General features: G+C 34.6%; 1 protein-coding gene across 2 annotated transcripts in view; it reads right to left on the bottom strand.

Moving 5' to 3' along the window:
* The window catches only part of LOC144422153 (uncharacterized), a 32836-nt gene extending 9673 nt beyond the window's left edge, over positions 1-23163 (bottom strand). The window contains exons 1-5 of one of the 2 annotated variants that reach the window (XM_078111998.1): positions 22977-23163; positions 20348-20554; positions 19787-19945; positions 10162-10371; positions 9163-9326 (exon numbers count right to left, since the gene is read on the bottom strand). In XM_078111998.1, coding sequence (XP_077968124.1) covers positions 9163-9326; positions 10162-10371; positions 19787-19945; positions 20348-20549 — 735 coding nt within the window. In that variant the 5' untranslated portion in view covers positions 20550-20554; positions 22977-23163. Of the gene's footprint in view, positions 1-9162; positions 9327-10161; positions 10372-19786; positions 19946-20347; positions 20555-21550; positions 21658-22976 lie in introns of those variants that run through there. The other variant, XM_078111997.1, reaches the window with a different exon arrangement.
* Positions 23164-23523: the final 360 nt, after the last annotated feature.

Below are 23523 nucleotides of genomic sequence, written 5' to 3'. Positions count from 1 at the left end.
GAAACATTAAATTATAACTTGTGATGCTTTTCAATGCAAAAAATATTATGGATTGGGTACTAAAAAATGCTTCCTAGTAGCGTTAGCCATTTGCCAAACTGGGTCTCGTGTAGTTTCGTACCTAACATACTTCTAGCGGGCGTAGCATAACAATTTTTTGATATGTCAATCCTAACCCCCATCTGACTACACCATCCAAAAATTAAATCACTACGACATCACAATCACGTCATAGAGCTTGCCAAATATACGCACGATCGACCGAAATGTCATTGGCGCCGACGATAAAGAACTGACTGACGTTATCGGTCTCTCTCCTATTGGAATCGTTGCGACGAGAAAATGAGAGAACTAACTGTTCGATTTCGGGCGCTCGTTTGCGCGTCTTGGATGGCAGTTCGTATAGTTTGAAGGGCTCTATTACATCACTGTGACGTCGTAATGACGTAATTTTTGGATGGTGTAGTCAGGTGGGGGTTAGGATTGATACATGAAAAAATTGTCATGCTACGCCCACTAGAAGTATGTTAGGTAAGAAACTACATGAGACCCCCCAAACTTTGGTTCAAATAATACAATATTACAAAAAAAATAAAAAAATTTGCGCCTTTCAAAAATATCCATCTACATGATTTCATATCATCAGAATGTATTAGATAGAACATAGAATACTTATTTACTAATATGGATTTCAAGTCCAACAAATAAGAATGAGAAGTAACACAACAGCAAAAATCCCTGATAGTCTGCACCAAAGTGACTATAAACCAGGGTTGCCAGACCCCAGCGATCAAAAAAAAGTCAAATCAAGACATAAAAAAGCCAGCAAAAGCCAACAATTTTACCAAGTACAAAATCCCCATGATTTGTCAGATTTTAAGCGCTTTGCAACGTACTGATGATGATGTAGAGCCATCAGTTCATTCGGTGAGGCACATAAATAGAAAGTAAAGTTCCTATAGAACTGTACAAAGTAAAATAAATATCAAGCGGACAGCATCATTTTACCATTCAATATATACAATACAGGGTGCCGCCTCAGTCTGTCAGTATGTAATATACCAACATGTTTCTACTTGAACTTGTGATATATCTTAAAAAATTCTCCCTATATCAGTATATTGTGCTTTACTATGGAAATTTTTTCACTTTTAAAATTTATAAACCATCAATTTTATTAAAAAATTATCTAACCCCCTGCCGCTCACAGGTGGACCACTGATATCTAATTCAGTAATTTTAGCGTAGTAAATCACATCGTTACTGCAATTGCAGAATTAAACTAAAGCTCACATAAACCATATCAGGCATAATGAAAATTAAGTTATACAACTATTTTTTGGAAACAGAATGACAAATAGGCAAAACTATAAAAACGAGGCAATGTTTACAACCCTGCTTGAACATCTGTCTGAGCAGCTGCAGAAACTGCAATTATTTCTTATTGCTGTATTGGGTAGGTCTTTTTTTCTTCAAAATATTTATTTTGAAATGTTTTGGTGTTTCATTAACTTTTTAAGCTATTAACCTGAATCAACAAGCGTTTTAGGTGTCGCTGCCTGAAGACCTCTTGAGGTCCCTCGCGACTCCTGTCACACAATTTAAGTTAGTTTCCACTTGTATTTGTAATTATTTTTTTATATATCATACCATGTTTAAATTGTGTTGACGAATAAATGATGATTGATTGATATGGTTAAGAGTAAATGTAACAAACAAGAGATCTATGATCCAGGAAATCCTTATGTTAAGTAGCTAAGTACGTTGTTACACACTAAATGTTGTACTTCATATGATTGTAATAATAGACGCAAAAAGCCAAACGGAAATTCTGACGCCAAACGCGTTTGAAAAAAGCCAAAAATGGCAGATTTGGCGTTAAAAAAGCCAATATGGCAACCCTGCTATAAACCAAGTAGAGACATCGAGTGCAATGATGCATATCGGACGTCATTTTGTGTCCAGCGAATCGGGGAACGCGGCAGTGTCGGTTTGTTTTAGCTTCGTCAGAAGGTCTCGTTCGTCAATTTGTTTGAAGATTTTTTACTGTTTTGCATTTAATTCGGGTAATTTCATTATTTTTCTTTTGCTATTTGCCTCGTGGAATCATACTGGTATGGTGCGGTTTCGTGAAAGTTGCGATAGTTATCTTATCATCCCGTGTGAGTTATGCAACTTTGAAACCTCATATCTAACGAACCTTATATTATATGCAGATAAGTTTTATATTGTTTGAAAGACAATCTAGCCAATATGGCAACCCTGCTATGTAGAGACATCGAGTGCAATGATGCATATCGGACGTCATTTTGTGTCCAGCGAATCGGGGAACGCGGCAGTGTCGGTTTGTTTTAGCTTCGTCAGAAGGTCTCGTTCGTCAATTTGTTTGAAGATTTTTTACTGTTTTGCATTTAATTCGGGTAATTTCATTATTTTTCTTTTGCTATTTGCCTCGTGGAATCATACTGGTATGGTGCGGTTTCGTGAAAGTTGCGATAGTTATCTTATCATCCCGTGTGAGTTATGCAACTTTGAAACCTCATATCTCACGAACCTTATATTATATGCAGATAAGTTTTATATTGTTTGAAAGACAATCTAGGAGAATAATTATAATTGGGAGATGGAGATAAAATGTCGCGATAATCATACAAAAATCGGCAAAATTGAAAAGCGTGAAATGTTTTTGAAAAGCTTTTGAATTAAATAACAAAAACTTCGATTTGCTTGTTTTAACCTAATATGACATCGACACATTTGCAAAGGTTAAGAATAGCTTTCGACATTAGATATAATTTTTCGTGCACTAGTAAAATTGTATAAGTTATTTCATTCAATGTTCTCCAATTCTTGACATGTCCACTGCGCCAACTTGAGTTAAACAACAACGTTCCCTAATTATTTCGTTACGCAATTACGTCGCAACGTAGCAACGGAACGTATGAAAAACACATATCGCTTTCCTTCGCAAGTGTGAAGCGTCATTAACCTTATGCATACGATTGAATCAGGTACTATTTGAACTGGTATTATGATACTTGTTCACACCATGCCGAAAGTTTAAAGCCTGCGTTTTACATTAATCATTCCAGGAGCTGATGAAATGAATTTTCCCGGGAAAATGTTTCTTAATTTAACGAGCTGTTGCAACAGTTGCTCCAATAATAATTATAGAATGTAAACGATCTCATGGCTAGCACATTGTGCGGCCTAATGAATTTCATCGAAGCATGTACATTATAAGGTACCTAATTTAAAGACCAGCCGCCGCGACTGGTGTTGCAGCTCTTATCAACTTAATATTGGCAGGATATTTCGATTCTTTTGCGTCGGAAAATGTAAAATATTTACTAGGTGATCTAGCGACGCCATCATGTCTTCTACGTTCTCGTTGATAAAACTTAACTGTAATTTTATCGATATCCAACAGTGAAAAATTAGCCTTGATGTTTCCGGGGAACCCTATAAAGACACAGGGTTCAAATTGTTTGTTTCTATGAAAAGTGTCAATCCCGATGAATGCCCACAATCGTTATTAGCTCTTTTTAGGTCTTACACACCTGATAAATATTTGAAAATTGATAGTTTTACGCAATATTTATGCCACCTATCCAAAAAAGCAATCGTATTTTTGCGCGAAGTATAAACTATATTTCGCGCGAATATTATTGCCTTTCATAATATATGTTCGCCTGTTACTTTTCTGACAGATAAAGTTGCTTGAAATATAATTTCCCATCTTGCCACAATATCGCTTTTAAAATTTTGAAACGTTTTCCCAATTTAAGGTTAAATATTCACGCAAAAGAGGAGACAAATAAAATTATTGAAACACGGTATGCTAGTAGACCTGCGACAAGAGCTCAAGTCAAATAGATAATATATTATTTTATACACTCCAGATTATTAGATGTTCTTGTAAACTTATATACGCTGTTATCCTTCATTCCATGCATGTAGTATATTTTTTAATATTATTTTGGCAATGTACACCTTGTTGAAAATATTTTTTATATGGCATATTTTAATATCATGACATTAACCGCCAAAATAGTACAAGTTTCTGTAGTATAATTTGTATTTTAGTTCTGTCAGTTCGTTAAAATAGGTTCTGTGCAAGTAGCGAGTACCTACATCAGAAATTTTATAATAATTTAGTAATAAAATGTGTATCTTTTTTTGTTTAATATTTCGGTTTTATTGGGTTGTTGATTTACCGAGTGAAGTTGGATCACTTTAACCTTAACTTCGTATATGCTGACCATACCGCCGAGCGGAGTTATTCGAGAAACATCTGCGGAGAATTAATCTTTCAGAAGAATGTTCATTCGTTTTGCGGCTGCGAAAGTTTAGTCTGAATTATTGAGCATCGTTTTTTTTTTTAATCAGCTGTTTAACGATCGCAGGTTTAAATCTCTTAGTTAGGATCATACAGCGATAGAACTCTGGACACAGAATGGCTGGTGTGACGAGTTAAAAAGAGGAGTCTTTCTGTTAACAGAATGTTTCGTTTAAATCCTTGTATAAAACAAGGGAATTCATCGGTAACGAAAAGACACCTGCTAAGCACACCTGTCACGAACAAAACTTTTGTGCTACCAACCACCCGTGTCAGTTGCGAAGCGTACTCCTTCGCGTGAACAGGAAAGCCTTGCACAATTGTGTTACACTTCCCATTTAACAGACAATGATTGATACATGTAGGCAGGAATCGATATTACGGAAGGTACTACCTCCATAGCTAGGGAGAGGGGTCACTTGTACAAAGCACGTGCAAAATAACATCCCCGTCACTGTGATATCGCTTCAGTATAACACGCTTCCTCGTTCGAAAGAATATGCATGGAATTAGTCCCTCCTCTCTCCATTTAAGAGATGATCACTTTGAAAATACTTCCCCCTTTCATGAGCTATCTTGACCTAATTTTTCATTTACATTTATAGTATACTATCTCAGAACTTATGCAAAGACATGTAATTTTCAAATGTCGACGTGCCTTGGTTTGCGTGCGAGTTAGTTTAAATCGGGCAGAAAACATCACATATTGGCAAAATTTTTAGGAATGCCATGTACTTTCAACATTCATAATTAGCACTCTTTGTTATGCTGCTGACCTAGTATGAAATATTCGGATTACACTTACATTAACAGGAACATGACACCAGAGAGTTTTCTTTTGCGAAGGTACAGAAATACAACGAGGGTGATTCTCGAAAAAATATGAATATAAAAAATAAACGAATGATATGATAGTGGTTCCCAAATAATTCTGAGAGTGTCCCGAAATACCAATCCATTTGATAAATATTTTTTATTCGACCACATAAAACGCTGATATCCTTAAAACTGATGTTGAAAGAGAAGTACGCATCTCAGATATCAGACATCTAGTCGCGATATTTAATCGTTCATGTGCACAAATCTCACAAGTAGCATCGGTTAGTTGTGCATGAAATGAAAAGCTCTCATTTGTGTGTTTCAATAAAATCAGATTCGTTATTCCGTGCAACATTACTGGTATTTTTAATAGTGATTTGGTCCCGAGTTTGTACAGTTTAGAAACCAACAAACAAAAAATAACTTATTCTAAAACACAATTAAAATTCAGTCGGCAATAAATTGCGCCATGGCGATGCCATACAAAACAAAAAAGATTTGGTCGCGAGAGTTGGTTACGTGACTGCAAACGACGTTGTTTTTAAAGCAGAAGGTAGAACAATCAAATTTAAAAAACGGGGTTACGACGCCCTCAACACATCATGTGTATTAAACTTTCCCATTGGTAAATTGGTTACTGGATTACACTATAATATTATTTTTATACTTATACACCTGTTGGAGTATTTCGGACAATTTCGAATTTGAAATAAATAACCCGACATGTCATAATTAAGACACAAAAGTAAAATAGACATTCATTGAAAAAGTTATTATTTAAGGAAGACAACATGTTCGTACAACTCCGCTAAAACCCCGATGTTCGCCAGTGATATGATAAATGAATACTACCCTTGTATTCGATCAATTGACTTTAGCGAATCGTTGTTCTGCAAACAAACAGTCGGGTGCAAAATATTTCCGTCCAGTTATATGCTCACAAATATTCTCTGCATTAATATCATAACCTCGCATTTTGGACTGGGCAAAATATTCGAAACCGAATCAAATATCACGGTAGTTACTTTGCGTTGTGGTGTTATTTGATTACTTTTTGCGCTCGGATTTGAAAATGACCAGTCGACGTTTTTCCCAAAGCTGGTATCAGTTACTGGTATGAAAACACTTTTCAAGTTGCAGCCAGATAAGAAATGACAGGCCATACCCCCTTTATCCAATGTACTTCCAATTAGCTATTTAGTGATCCCTTCCATTTAACACTTTATTCGACCATACATGGTCGGCGGAATGTTAAAATTGTAAACAAGAGAGAGGTAAAATCAATCGCGAATTTCGTTATAACAACGCACGCTGGCTCGTATACGAATTGTTGCGCATGTTATGTAGAAAATGATTACATTTGTTCTATTTTGAAGCATTTTAGCAGTAATAATTAGAGCATGGCATCAAAATTGTCAAGTGAGGTGTTGAGATTGCAAATTCCGTAAATAAAATTATGAATTACCCGGGAACGAATTTAGCTATAATAACCGTTGGGTCATTGTTTTGTTGAAAAATAAGTCAAAACTTGAGGGAATCAGTTATAATTAGCGCCTGACCTTTTATTAGGAACCAAAGCATTCTAGCCTATTTTTTTTTAGCATCAAGTCGCAAATGTAAAATATCCTTCAATAAGTGCGTTTATCAACGCCATCTCGTCTTTTGTCCTCACAGAAATGCCTTTATTATCTAAATATTTAATCACTATTTTAAATCAACATTCAGGATTGACGTAATTGCAGATTAGCGAGGTTTATCTGTAAAACAATGAAGACACTATAGAAAAGCATAGGGAAGTAGATTATCATCTTAGTAAATATCTGCCATCTGGTATCAATAATAATATTAATATTCGCTTAAAATTGAAATGGTAAATTTACAAACCTTGATAGGTAATATCAAGTCAATGCAAATGTTAATTTGGGTTTTGAAATTAGTCATTAATGTCTTTAACAGCTGTTGCGGATGTGAACGCACGGGTAAACCCCAAATATAGAACTTCGTCGTCCGCAGATCCGCAAGAATTCATACTTGCAAAAAAGAGAAAGGATGAGAATATAGATATAGATTGTCGAATTCAGGATATCGCCGCCAAAACGATTATAACGAAATTAACCAGTAAAAAAGGCTTTGTTGCCGATTTTTCAATGTTTCGACAGACGTTCTAGACTCCTGTTGTGTATAAAAAATATTCGACTATTCGGTATTCAAATATTCAATTCGAAAAAAACTATACGATTTTGCCCTCCCCTACTCGCATATCAATGAGAAATAGTTGCGATTCATTTCAAAGACGCCACCGAGCACTATTGCCAGAGAAGCGGAATCGATGTGCTTGTATAATAATCATATTATAAACGTTTGCCGTTAATGCAAAAGCTTTATCTCCAATGTATGCACCACAAAGGTTAGAATTCCAGCAAATATCGTTATGTAATGCGAAATTGGGTTACAAATGTACTAATACGCAACTTATTTGTCAACTTCCAACTTCATACATGCTCGAAAATAATTGTCAACTTTGAATTTTTGCCCTTCAAAATCGAAAAGAGTGCTATTACGCAGTCCCTAACGTTTCGCAAAAAATTGGGCTAATAGTGAACACTGCCCACCAGCTTTTCTTTCTCAGTAGCAGCAATTCGTATAGTGGCTCAAAGTACCCACAGAAGCATACTTTGTATGTGAAGAATGGTTTCAGAAATAAAATTTCGAGAACGGTGACACACAAAATATGTTAGTCATCTGATAATAATCTTCATGTTATTGAATAACTTCAGACTGATTTACAAAACTTTTTACAACCAAATTTTACTCTTTGTAAACTGAATTAGTTACACTGCAGTTTCCATTTTCTGCTGCGGCTCAAAACATTCAAGAATATATCCTAAGATCAAGCTTATTCAAGCCATAACAAAAAAAAGAAGTTTGTCACCTAAATCTTATTATGTTGTTTCAGCAGACAAGAGAATGGATGAGAACGAAGAAATGGTAAGCAAGAAGCTATGGTAGACCTGCATGGCTGGGACTGCTGATTAGAATTCAGCAGCTGACTTGCAGTTGCATAGATTTTTATTAATTCTAGGAGCTCATAAACTACCGTATATTTATTTTGCGATTTGCTTGTAATGAGCTATAAAGAACAGTAGATCTTGATCATTAATCATTAAATTGCCCAAATCCACATGAACTTTACTAATTAAAAATTTCGATTTGAATCACTACTCCATCATAGTTGTCACGTTTTAAGACAGGGATCACCAAACTTTTTTGATCGCGGACCAGGTATGACTCAAACTGGGTTGAAACGGGCCGAACAAATATTTCTGTCAATGCAATACAAAAAATCGCCTAAAGTTGGGAAATTCATTCAATATATTAAACAATATAAATGACAGATAAACAATATGAATAACAAAATATCTACATTTTTGAAGTCTTGAATATTAAATTCTATATCGCAGAATATGGATCAAGAACATCATAGCAAAAGAAATATACAAGATTTCTAGACAACTATCCTGAGGTTGGCTGTTAACAAAACAATGGCTGTCATGAACATCCGCATGTAAGCAGTACAAAAGTTAACGTGACTTGTACTATTAGTGCAAAATGCACGTTCCATGTTCATTTTAGCACGAGAAACGTACACAGCAACAGTCATACTTAGAATCATACTTAAATTTCGGAATCACGACCAAAAACTAACGAATAGCATTCAATCGTTTGAACTGAACCATGACTAAAAATCTGTTCGAGTGACAAAAGTGTCTGAGAGAATGCGAAAAGTCTATTGTTCCGTCACTTTTTGCATCTTGCATTCGTCATTATTCGTGTTATTGCGGGCTAGATGAAAGGACTACACAGGCCGGATCTGGCCCGTGGGCCAAAGTTTGGTGACCCCGGGTTTATGATATTGTAAATATTAAATGTTCAAATTGGAAAGTTATTAAACGATAGAAAAATTTGGGATACTTGCAAAGATGAACAGCATAAAGTCAACTCACTATTTCCATGTTACCACCAAGAGGTGTTAAAACGTAATCTGTCTTCTCTACTTCAGGGAAACCAAGATCACCAGTACAATTCAACTTGATAGTCTCGGTCACATAATATTGATATTTTTTCTGATAATAAGTTGAATTAGATATTTCCAATTCTGGAGATGGAGCTAAAATGGAAGAAACTTGACATATACAATAGGTAGTTATAATAAAAAAGGTTGGGTAAATTACAAAATAAATAGGATCAAAAAATAGCTGGCTGACTGAAGTCTGAAACTTCTCCAAGCCCATGTATTGATTTGATGTCATTCGCTAAATTTTCATTACCAGGTAAATGCATCCTAGTTACAAAATTTTAAATCTACCCCAATTGCTAACCAAAATAAATTCACAATATCATAGCAACCAAATATCAAGGAAATAAACTACTTCTGGGACTATTATATTCAGAATCTAGCATGTGAGCTAATTGGTACTATTCTGATTCCTGATGGGCATAAACCTTATATAATACCAAAGAGATAGTTGTTAGCAGCAAAAATTTCTCATGGATATAAAATTCCCAAAGTTTGAGACAGAAATTGCAAAAATTGCAAAAATTGCAACATTAGGTAAATAGGCGATCAGGCTCCAGGAAAATTATTTAACACATTAACCTGACAAAAAGTAGTAATAAAAATAGTTTAATGAAAGTCAAAAAATTAGCAAAAATTCAATCGAAACTTATGCTGACTATTAGCCTCAGCTCAGTCATTCATCTATAATCGGAATTTTTTTCAAGGCTAAACTTGAAACAATTTATTTATTCAGCTCCAAATATTATAATTAGGTCACCACCTGCTATAATATGGAATTTTAATGATCATGTAACAAAGATCCAAAAATACAGCAGCATTACCATTTTAGTGCTATATATTTCACGATAACAATAGAAATGTGAAAGTTTGGAAAAACAACCAGTTTTTCTAAATGTGAGTTATGACTCTTATGAGAAGGACATACCATATGAGCATGAAACATTGCCTGAACCATTCCAATGAGGCTTATATCCACATGTTCGATTATAGGATCCAAAGGTATTATTATAATTATCATCAACCACAATAACACCAGGTCGTTTATTACAAGAATATTCAGCAACATTCATAAATGAAGCATTCTCTCCACCAATAATATTCAAAGCTTCTTGTGTAGATGTCAATGCGTCACAATCTAAAATACATAATTTATTTTTCATACATTTAATTTATTATTTATGGTAATATTTACAAATTTTCATATTATGCCAGTTTGATAGCTATGTTATAATGTTTGTGATAAAACTTCATACTACTTGAAATTTGCTCAAGCAATCACAAACTATGCCCCCTATATTCCCTGTGAATACATACAGTTATTACCGATATATATAATAATGGCATACATATTCTGAATGATGAATTATGAAAAAACAAAAACTTTAAACTCACAGAATATTCTGAAGTTTGTTCAATATAGAGCGAGTACAAAAGTACATCTGATACAGGGCAGAACTTTCAAAGGGGAGACGGGGGTTCAAAATCGGAAATTCCCTTCAGAAACAGTTGCAGCAATTACTCTAGTTCAGGGGTTCGCGATCCCCCAGGGGTTCACGAGAAGATTTCCAGGGATACTTGAATGACAGTTGTTGTGTTTTATGTGTTGCTATTTTTAAATGTCCTTTACTATCAGAGGAAAATGCGTGCTAATTTAAACTCAGCATAGATTTTCCCTGATCTTGCGTTGTTGTGACTCAACAATGTGAAATCCACAGCTTTGCAGCCAAACTGTGAAATCTCAGGAGACAATGTGTTGTTTGCTCATCGAATTGAGAAACTTATTTGCAATAAACAGGGACAGTCTTCACACTAATGTTCTGTATGAATGTAATGAATACTTTTGTTTAATATCATTTATAACTGGTTCCCAACCTTTCTGCAGACCGGCAAAAATTGAAATGAGTGGAATAGAAAATAATAACATTCGTATATTTGCGAAATGTAATGCAATGGTGAGAACTTTAAAACATTTTACATGAATAAAAACAAATATTGCGCCGGCCAAAAATTGAATAAGTAGATCAAACTTTCTCCAGAAGAAACTTATTCTCCTCGTTCCTATTAAAAATTATCAAAACACTTTGTTGATTAACTGATCTCATAATAATCCTTCTGCAGTTAACCAACGCATCAAACAGACTTGCAGGGTCGCAACAAGCTCATATTTTACTGAATGTCATGGCTAAGCCCTGGAATATTATACTCTCCATGACTGTTTTCTGGGAACGGGAATCTGGTTTTAACGGGAATCTAATACGTCCTTCTCTATACTAATTTAATTTTGTTGAACATAAGTTAACCCGTTTTCTTAAACATTACTACTTTAAAATACCATGGCAATTGGTGGACATTGAAATATGGGATAAACTGCCTGATTTATTTAGTTGTGACTTGTGATACACATTTTTGCGATCTTGTGTTATTATCGTCAGAAAAATCTCAAGACCTGATATAAAATTCCATAGAGTACAATTAAATTCAGTACAATAAAAACACATATGAAGTATATTATAAAGAAAAAATACATATTCATCGTCGCTATATCCCTGTGATTTTGTAACTTGTTAAAATAGCCAACTTTTTCAACTGATGATAATTTTACTGTTGCGTGAAGTAATCAGTCCATGACTGATACAGGCATATTCAAAATGACTTGCTCTATTACCGCATTTCCCAGCGAATAAGTCGCTTCTTTAGACCCAAATTTTCGGCCTGATTTTTTTTTAGGGATGGGGCAACGTATTGGGCGTGTATGTTATTTTCATTTTTCCAAGGTCGGCTCACTATTCAGTTTGCACCATAAAATACATTGGGGGCGATAATGTCAGGTGCCTCACCGTCAGGTCAGTTTAAATGAATCAGCGTTCTCGCACTGTGAATCTGAAATATCAACTCTGTGATTATCATATTTGGAGTTGCCGCATTTGTGTGTGCATCACACAGGCGATTGCTTTTTGTGAAAATCGATGATTGTATCGTCAGGGTGATGTGTTATTTAGGCGCTTATTTAGGCTTTTTCAGATTTTAACAAGTTAGGTGCCCTAACTTTTGTTTAACTCATTTAAAACAGCATAGATACTGAAAAAACATCCTTCTGTTAACATTAGGAATTAAAAAGAGAAGTCTTTCCATCACGGTATGTTTTGTTTAAATCCTTGTATAAAACAAGGGAATTCATCTCTAACAAAAGGACACCTGCTAAGCACACCTGTCGCAAACAAAACTTTTTTGCTACCAACCACCCATGTCAGTTGCGAAGCGTACTTCTTCGCCCTTTCACGAGCTATCTTGACCTAATTTTTCATTTACATTTATAGTATACTATCTCAGAACTTACGCAAAGATTTCAAATGCCTTAGTTTTCGTGGGAGTTAGTTTAAATCGGGCAGAAAACATCATATATAATATTGGTAAAATTTTCGGGATTGCCAGGTACTTTCAGCATTCATAAATAGCACTCTTTGTAATGCTGGTGACCTAGTATGAAATGTTCGCATCACAACGCCATTTGCGACATTTCCATATATTATAGTTACACTAATAGGAACGATGACACCAAAGAGTTTTTTTTGCGAAGGTACACGAAATACAACGAGGGTGATTCTCGAAAAAAACATGAATATAAAAAATAAACGAACGATATGATAGTGGTTCGCAAATAATTTTGAGAGTGTCTCGAAATACCAATCGATTTGATAAATAATTCTTATTCGACCGCATGATAGCTGATATCCTGAAAATTAATGTTGAAAGTGAAGCACGCATTCTCAGATATCAGACATCCAGTCGCGATATTCAATCGTTCATGTGCACAAAACTCACATGTAGCATCGGTTAGTTGTGCATGAAATGGAAAACTCTCATTTGTGTTTTTCAATTGCAATAAGATCAGATTCGTTATTTCGTGCAACATTACTCGTATTTTTAATAGTAATTGCGCCCCGAGTTTGTACAGTTTAGAAACCAACAAACAGAAAACGAGAATATCGGTCAGAGACCAAAGACTTATCGATCGAAACTGCGGTTTCGATTCATGACTCTATAGTGACACCGCGTGTCTCATCACTAATTGATTAATACCTCGCTAATTATACGACATAGTTGATCCAAAATCAATAGGCTTCTGGTCCGAGATATGATGGATGCACATGCAAAGTTTGGAGCAGATTCAACCATGCCTTTGTGAGATATCGCGTGCATCTAACAGACAAACAAATACCTATCAACATACTTATCCTGAAACACAATTAAAATTCAGTGGAAATAAATTGCGCCAAGGCGATGCCATACAGAACAAAAAAGATTTGGTCGCGAGAGTTACGACGTTTGTTTTTAAAGCTGAAGTTAGAACAATCAAATTTAAAACGAGAATATCGATCAGAGACCGAAGACTTATCGATAGAAAGTTAGGGTATCTCCCAAAACAGCGCTCTTACTCCATAGTGACACCTTGTGTCCCATCACTTATTAATTATTAACACGCTAATTATACGACAAAATTCGCCCAAAATCAATAGGCTACTGGTCCGAGATGTGATGAATGCACATGCAAAATCTGCAGCAGATCCAATCCTATTAAAATCGATAAGTAAAAACGGGGGTTACGACGCCCTTAACACATCATGTGTATTAAACTTCCCTTTTGGTAAGTACTATTATTATACTTATACACCTGTTGGAGTATTTCGGACAATTTCGAATTTGAAATGAATGAAAACACGACATATCATAAAAAAAAAATAAATAAACATTCATTGAAAAAGTTATTATTTAAGAAAGACAACATGATCGTACAATTCCGAAAAAACCTCGATGTTCGCCAGTGAGATAATAGATAAATACTTCCCCTGTATTGGGTCAATTAGCTTTAGCGAATCGTTGCTCTGCAAACAAACAGCCGGGTGCAAAATATCTCCGTCCAGTAGGGCTGAGAATTTCAGGAAAAAAACTTTAACCGATAATCGGGTAAAATTAACCGGTTAACCGCCGCGTGACGTTTGACGTAATAATTATAATTTCAGCTTGTTACGTCACAATGGTTATAAAGCAATTTTGTGTGCTCTTATCCCGGTATCGCTCAAAATTAATCACGAATCGAGATAGTTTCATGATTCGTGGTTCGGACATGTGGAAATATTTTTCAAAACCCGATTCCGTTGTTAAACGTCATTTAAGTGACAATTTTTTAGTGTTCGATGTGCAAATTCTACTTCGAGGTATATATCATAAAGAAAACGGCATCAACTGCACACTTGTATGACATGCATGTTGTATGACATTGAATATTTGATTTTGCAATGAAATCGTGAACAATATATTTCGAAACTGATTCTGAATTTATCATTGTAAATTTTCATTATCAGCAACCTTGGTACTTCCATCATTTCTTCACATTTATTGAGTCCTTACCCACACAGTCAGTAATATTTTTTTGAATTAAACGCTACAAAAGTTAAATTTGCGATGACGTAATCATATTTGACAAAATTCCCATGTGATATGCTCACAAATATCCTCGACATTAATATCATATCTTCGCGTATGTACTTTCTATTAGCTCTTTAGTGATCCCGTCCATCCTTGGCCAAGTCATGTTTCAATATGTGAACATTTTATTCGACCATTAGGGCTGGTAATGGTTAACCGGTTACATTTCGTCTTCATACCGCAATGATAAATTCAGAATCAGTTTTCGGTCGATTTCGAAATATATTGTTCACGATTTCATTGCAAAATCGAATTTTCAATGTCATACAACAAGTGTGCAGTTGATGCCGTTTTTCTTTATGATATATATCTCGAAGTAGAATTTGCACATCGAACACTAAAAATTTGTCACATAAAAAACGTTTAACAACGGAATCGGGTTTTCTAAAATATTTCCACATGCCCGAACCAAGCTGCCCATTTTTTTGCAGGAGAGAAATCATGAAACCATCTCGATTCGTGAATAATTTTGAGCGATACCGGGATAAGAACACGCGAAATTGCTTTATAACCATTGTGACGTAACAAGCTGAAATTATAACTATTACGTCAAACGTCACGCGGCGGTTAACCGGTTAATTTTACCCGGTTAACGGTTAAAGTGTTTTCCCTGAAATTCCCAGCCCTATCGACCATACATAGCCAGCGGAATGTTAAAATTGTAGAAAAGAGAGAGGTAAAATCAATCATGAATTTCGATGTAACAACGCACACGTCTCGTTCACACATGCGCCTATTATCATTCGAAATGATTACATTGTTATATTTTGAGTATTTTTTGCACTAATAATTAGGGCATGACATCATCAAGTGAGGTGTTGAAATTGCAAATTCTGTAAACAAAATTGTGAATTACTCCATAACGAATTTAGGTATAATTAGGGCTGTCCAAGCGAACCAAATATTCGAAATCGAATCGCTAAGATTAGGTACATAAAGCGGAAACACCTTTGCAGGACGTTTTTTATCGGGCAAGCGGCGGCGCTTCGAGTTTAGATAGACCACTCTCGCTTCTGGCTTAATTTCCCGATATTTCTCTCGCCTTCAGTTTGTGATAAACCTGTCATTCCTAATGCCTGCCCGGTGACACGTGATTAGCCATTTCATGCATGGTCATCATAACTTAAAAGTTATCTGTAATGAGTTATTGAGATAGAACAAGGAGAAAAAGGCAATTTGGAAACCGATAGTTCTACAAATAGAATCGATTTGAAGCTGTTAAGTTAGTTATCATAGGAACTTGGTACTGGCAACTCAAAGCTGAAACAGGTGTTTTGGGATCCTTATGATGGCAATACCTTCTTTCAATGGAATTTGTAATTTCTTATGATGGCAATACTGTATTATCTATCCATCTATATATATACCAAGACAAATAATTGCACTCTTGAATTTTGATGGCTGTTTTACACCACCAATATTATCATCAAACTAGCTTCGAACTTGTTAAATGCAATTTTGAATTTGCGCAACAGTTTTATCTATATTAATGGTTATTATTTTTCTGAAAATTACACAAAAAAACATAACCCTAGTGAAGAGAATTAAAATAGCATCTACAGGCTTTACATGTCCTATTAAAATTGAATCCATTAGAATTGAGATTGCAATTTTTGAATTGTGCAATTTTTACTCTTAACACTCAACAGTTTTCGAGACCCAAATTTTGGAGTCCTCCGATTTTTTTGACAGTCATTTTAACCACGAATGTCAAAAGCAATATTTGTGAGCATATTACTGGACGGAAATATTTTGCACCCCTGCTATTTGCAGAACAACGATTCGCTAAAGTTAAGTTGATTGATCGAATACACGGGAAGCATTTATTTATCATCTCACTAGCCAACATCGGGCGGAATTGTACGATCATGTTGTCTTCCTTAAATAACAACTTTTTTATTTTTTTACATTTTACATACGTTTATATTTTACATCTGTGTATTAAATATGATATGTTCTTGTAGGGTTTTCATTTATTTCAAATTAGAAATTGTCCATGATGCCCAAATAAGTTTATAATAATAATATTATAGTGTAATCGAGTAACCAACTTACCAAAAATAGAGTCTAAGGAACTTGAGGCGCTCAGCCAGGATTTTTCCAACGGGGGTCTTACGGCAAAATTAAATACCGGTAAGTGCTTAATCGTACAATCTACAACTCCGTAAGACGTCTGTTAAATACATTCCAGAGTTTCGTGTACCTCGCCTCCCTCTGTCGTTTAGTAAATATTTGGTATGCCTATTTCAAGAATATACTTGCTAATCTTCGACCATTATTTAATTCGCAATCAGTTGTAACCACGTAGTGTATTTTTTTTCATAAATGAGGTATTTCCGGAAAGAAACAAATGCACAAAAACATCGAATGTGCATGAAATGTGTGAAACTATACTCGTGGTAATCAATGTTAATCTTTTTATTGTCATTCTATGAGTATTTATTTACCTACGCGTGATTAGAGATAGGCAAAATCGGATTTTTTTTCTAATAAAACAATTTGAATATTTATTTTTATTTGATAGAAACTTGCTAAAGACTGAAAACTCGGTAACAAGGCGGAGTTTTTACTTCCTCGCGTATTATTTTTTGTCACGGCGACCGTTTCAGCGTCGCCATCCTAATTATTGTTGCACTATATTTTAAAGCACTTTTTCCACAAGTAATAATTCATTCTCACGCAGCGGCGCACATCGAATTTTTTTTTTTTAATTTCAAGCAGAACAATGAGTTTACATCGGCGAAGATGTTAAAGACACTATTAAGTAGTGAATTCAAAAACATTTTAATTTTATTTTGATCTCATCATCTGATTCGATAACAGTTTAAATTACGGCCCTAGTTTTTAGCGAACAATATTATCATTACTGACCCCGTGATTAAACTATTTATAAAGCTAACAATAGCTGACTTTTTATGATTTTAATTTCTATCTGTTTCTGTGTTATTTTCGTATTAAATATTAATAAAACACTTTGCAAAATCGTCATTGCGTGAATACTCAGTGTTGCTTTGGATTAAATATACTGATTAAATAAATCGGCAATAATAGCATTTCTACATGGTCAAAATAATATTTCCGACTAAAATCTCTGGAAATTTTTTTATAGAATACAATATTTACCTGTCTCACTTTATCTGGTTTGACGTTTCTAAACGTAAAAAACGACTTCGAAGCGCTTGAATTGAACAGATGTGATAGGCGCAGAAAGAAAAACGCCACGACTGAAAGATTTCTCATATTTATCGTTTCCGTCTGTTAGCGACAGTCGTAGGTGAATTCTTCCTCCTAACTCTTACTTCGAAATTAATGTAAATAAATTTGATCTTGCGTTTTAAAGCGCCCGTGATTTGAATTAATGAAAAAAAATTTGTGTAGGGAGTTGAAGAGAAGGCCTTAATTTGGCGTATAACAGTCCTTTTATGACTATTATTGAATTGTAAAGTAGGTCAACCTATCGCTCAAAATAGCGGGATGCCGACTTTCATAGTGAATTTGTGTAATCTTAAAAAGAAAAAATAGGATGAAGAAACATGACGTCAATCCATATCGGTGACCGGGGATGTTATTTAGCACGTGCTTTGTACAAATGATCACACTCTCTGGCTATAGCCGGTAGTAACTAATATCGATTGCTGTGTGTATTAATCGCTGTCTGTTGGACGGAAGGAGTAACAAAAATGTGTGAGCCATTGCTGTTAACGGAAAAGAGTACCGTTCGCAACTGAAACGGTTGGTTTGATTGCATGAAGTTTTGTTCCGCGGCAGGTGTGCTTACCAGGTGTCCTTTGTTTCCGATAAATTCGCTTGTTTTAAACAAGGGTTTAAACGAAAACTCGGTTTAATAGAAAGGCACCTCTTTAATTCGCAATATTAACCAAAGAAGCGCTTTTTCGAGTATCTACCTGTTTAAAAAGAATTTAAACAGAAACTGGGGCACCAAACTTGCTAAAATCGGCAAAAGCACTTTCGCACTTATTTTTTCAACTGCGAAGCACTTTCGCACTCATAATTTCCTTAGAGTTAACACTGCTGTACACCCTTTATCAGTTGTACACCCAACTTATTGTCCGGTATACATTTGAGTATACCGTATACCCGATTGAAAAACACTGCTATAAAGTATCGAGTACTTTGTGACTTGTGTACATATACTGTTGGTTATTCTGATATTTCTATTGGAGCTGATTTCCTATTTTACTGGGTTTTAGGAAACTAAAACAGAAATGTGTTAGGTCTGATTTTAAAATGTATTCGGAATTCCAGATTCAAAAATATTATTTGAGAATGTATTCGGAATAGTTTAGTATTCGGAAATGGCCATCCCTGAGCTATTAGGAATAGTTTTGTGATATGTGTAAATTGCGTTATAAACTCTTTACTAATGAAACTATACAGAACTACTCAATTCTAACACTTAACATCCAATAATACATGAATTTCAGAGAAAACACTTAAAGCGTGACGTTTCACGTAATAATTTATAATTTCAGCTTTGTTATGTCACAATAGTTACAAAGCAATTTCGGGTGATCTTATCCCGGTATCGCTCAAAATTATTCACGAATCCAGATAGTTTCATGATCGCTTTGCTGCAAGAGATATGCCGCGTGGGTAGGTCATACGGAAGTATTTGAGTGAAGCCCGATTCCGTTAATAAAAGTCATTTATGTGACATATTTTCAGTGTTTGATGTGCAAATTCTACTTTGAGATATATAAAGAAAAACAGCATCAACTACACACTTGTTGGTTGACGTTGAATGTACGATTTTATAAATAAAATCGTGATCAATTTATTTCGACCAAAAACTGATTTATAATTATTTATTGTTAAGTTTTAAAATTAGCAATCTTGGTACAGTTATTGATATTCTTTTGAATTAAACACCACAGTAGATAAATTTGCGATGACGTGATCATTTTGAAAGAATTGTACATTATAAATATGATTTGTACCTGAGATGCCAGTTAACGATTAAAATAAATCGCAACCGTTAACCATCAAAAATCGATTGACTGGTTAACCATTCCCAGCCCTGCCAAATAACCCTTTTTACTTACATCGTACAGTTATAGTCTCCACATCTAATACTGTGGAATTTGAATGTATGAGAGATATGTAACCGTCGGCTATAAAAGGGCTTGAAATAGTAAAATTTGTATTTGTTTTGTTACCGACAAAATCACACTTTCCAGAGCAAGTGTTGTTAACAACATCATCTGAAAAATAAAGAAATATCCTCTGAACAAATATTAAAATAGTCCTCTATAACTTCTGCTACTGCAAATAAAGTTATCGACTCCATATCAATTTAACCAAAAAGCCGGAAAAAGTATTTTTCCCAATAAGTCAACTTAATTTTCCGTCTTGCGACAATTTTTTGGGTATCATAACAATTACGAATTAAAATAATTTTTAATTTTTCGACGTAATGGAAATGAAAGTGTAAATTAGAAGCCTTGTAGGGGAATGGCGGCAATGTCCACCACGCAATCATGCAAAGTTGTCACAACAACATGCAACGCACGCTCGCATAGAATATAAACAATCAGTGCCGATTCTATTTTATCATCATTACAATAAGTGACAGAGCGCAAAAATTATTTAGAAGATTCCCATACCATAAGTACAAGCACGTTCATCTAATATTATTATCATTGTTTCGAAACAAATTTGAGCTCCATCCATTGAATGTCTCCATGATACAGAGCATGGTATGACACAACTGTCAAACACAGCTGTGAACATAACACCAGAGACATTATGGGTCCATAAATTTTCAACAGATTCATATTCCCCAACACTGGATATCAAAACTTGCATTGTTCCTGCAACAACAACACACCTCATTTCTATCATGACTTTAAACGAAATAAAATTTCTTACTAATTTTTCTCCACCATCACGATATTGTTACATCATGAAGAAGGATTTTCGTATAGCTGATGCTTTTAGAATCGGATAGAAATTTTTTTTTTTTTTAAATGGAATCGGATATTTTTTTCAAATCGAATCTCAAAATACTTATTCAAATTAATATAGTGAAGTAATTGTATGTGACTTTTTTTTAGTAATGTTTCCTCCAGATACATAAACTAACGAAAATATACAATCAATCATTGAATGATTCCAATTCTAAGAGATAAAAGCCAGAATTGCATTTTGAAAATTCGAGTCTGGGCATGTTTCTTTGGCAGACAAAAAAAATTCCAATTTTAATCTGAACCAAATTAAATAATTTACTATTTGCTTCAATTCAAAATGCCTAGCCCTAATCATGAAACAGCACAAAAGAACCCCTTATCAACTTATGTTATTTTTGAAAATATCAGCTAAAATTTTGTTTTTCTATTGTTTACCGTTGGCTATGACATTGAAGCATTTTAAAAGTAAGATACATGAAAAAAAATTGCCCCAAAACCAAATTTAATTAGACCACGTCAAACATAGGCTTGTAAGTCTGGTGACAACCTAAAAATAACCGCATTTTACAGACTAAAAAGCACACTGTTGATATTTTGCTTAGATTGGGTTTTAAAGCAATACCAGTACTGGTTTTGTGTGTAGGCAATAAAATATTACATTGTCCATACATTAGGCACATTGGCTTATAAGGCGCACAATCGATTTCTAAAGGTTAAAGAGGATTTCAAGTACGCCTTATGGTGCGTAAAATACGGTAATTGATTTTATGTACGTTACGATAAAAAAATTTACACATGACAATTTTTCGTTGATGCATATTTCATAGATAATATACAGCTTGAAGGTTTTGTTATTTGACATATAGATCAATGTAGACACACGAGATCATAGATACTCACCTTGGCTCAGGAGTGAGGATATTATCAACCAAAATACAGCTGCCATATTTATATACTTGAAAAAAAGTATCTATCAAATTGTGTGGGGTCTCACTACTTACTGAATAGAGCGTGAAACAGTGCAGAAGAGAGGGAAAAATCGCAGAAGAGCGCGTAAAAGGAAACGTTTTTCTCTCATTATTTATTAGCGTCCATGAAATTTTAAACAATTTGATGGGAAACAGTATACAGTGGTAGGGAATGATCACAAGTTTATATCAGTAATCTTCAACATCTTTAAATAACCCAACATGACGCACCCTAACCTGTTAACACATACTGTGTTCAGGTTGTGCACCATCTTTGTGCACATACTTTTTTTAGTTTTATGCTTCTTGTAGTTTCTTTGTTTGGGAATTCTGAAGCAATGGAGCTCCAAAATTTCTTTGATTTTGCTTATTAGTGTGCTCATATCGCGTTATGTTAGGTTATTTAAAGATGTTGAAGATTACTGATATAAATTCGTGATCATTCCCTACCACTGTATACTGTTTCCCATCAAACTGTCAAATTGTTTCAAATTTCAGGGCTGCTAATAAATAATAAAAGAAAAATGTTTCGCGCTCTTCTGCGCTGTTTCGTTCTTTTCTGCGCTCTATTCAGTAAGTACAGAAGTAGTAAGATTGAATTGTGTATCCTGATATTGTCACGTCCATCCAAAAATGTTCATTAAAAATTTTTTTTTTAAATTCTTATTGGGTACAGATTGAAGGGGTCTGGTATAGTTCAGTACCACATGTACTTAGGGGTCTGGTATAGTTCAGTACCACATGTACTTCTAGTTGGACTGGCATAACAATTTTTGCATATGTCAATCCTAACCCCCACCTGACTACATCACCAAAGAATTACGTCACTATGACGTCCCAGCAGCATAATAAAGCGCCCCAAAATGTACATATGGGCGTCCAAAACGAGAAGACGATCACCCGAAATCGAGCAAGCTATTTCACTCGTTTTCTCGTCGCAATGATAACGATACAGAGATTTGAGAGAGATCGCTGGCATTAGCGAGTTCGTTATCGGCGGCGCAAATGCCGTTTCGACCGACCGTAGCTATACTTGGGGAATCTCTATGACGTGACGTAATTTTTGGATGACATAGTCAGGTGGGGGTTTGGAATAACATATCCAAAATTCGTTATGCTACGCCCACCGGAAGTGCATGTGGTACTAAACTATATTAGACCCCATTAAACGTTTAGCATCCAAAATTAAACACTCACACAAACCAAAATTACTATAGATAGACAATATATCAATATCACTACTACTATACCCAGTATACAGGTATTAAATTACAGCCATTAAACAACAAAATTCATCGATTTATAAATATATTTTATTTTCTCAAATTTCAAAAAAGTTTCGATAAAATCACTTTTACCTGATGGAAATCAATTTTATTGATAAAGGAAAACACTCACTGAGCCGAGATTTACTTTGACACAGCTATTACCGTAAAAGCGCCTAACTTCGGACAAAATTACCATATTTTCATCAATAACTCGACCATTTATTGTCCAAGCGGCGTCAAAATAGCTCGGTAAAACATTCGTGCGGTAATTTATATACCCTGCAAATTTCCGGTCAATTGGAATATTTTTTTTTTATTCTAATAAAAAATAACAAATAAAATAATATCAAAAAGAATTACCAACAGTACATTATTATTATGTTATACATGGTTGTTCCAAGGAAGAATTCATCACCGTTCATTTTTTTCCATAATTCCATTTTTTTCATAATCATCATTCATACGATTACAATTATTTTTAAGATAAAGCATGTAAAAACAAGTTTTTTCAATTATCTACTTTATCTACTAATTACATACACTTGTATAGACATTTGTATATATACTTTCCTATACTTTATAGATGATACTCTTCATATGTAGTTACATAATAATCTTAGATCTCTTGTGAAATTAG

Source organism: Styela clava, chromosome 4 (assembly GCF_964204865.1).
Source record: "Styela clava chromosome 4, kaStyClav1.hap1.2, whole genome shotgun sequence".
Taxonomy (NCBI): domain Eukaryota; kingdom Metazoa; phylum Chordata; class Ascidiacea; order Stolidobranchia; family Styelidae; genus Styela; species Styela clava.
This window is presented reverse-complemented; position numbering and strand designations above follow the sequence as displayed.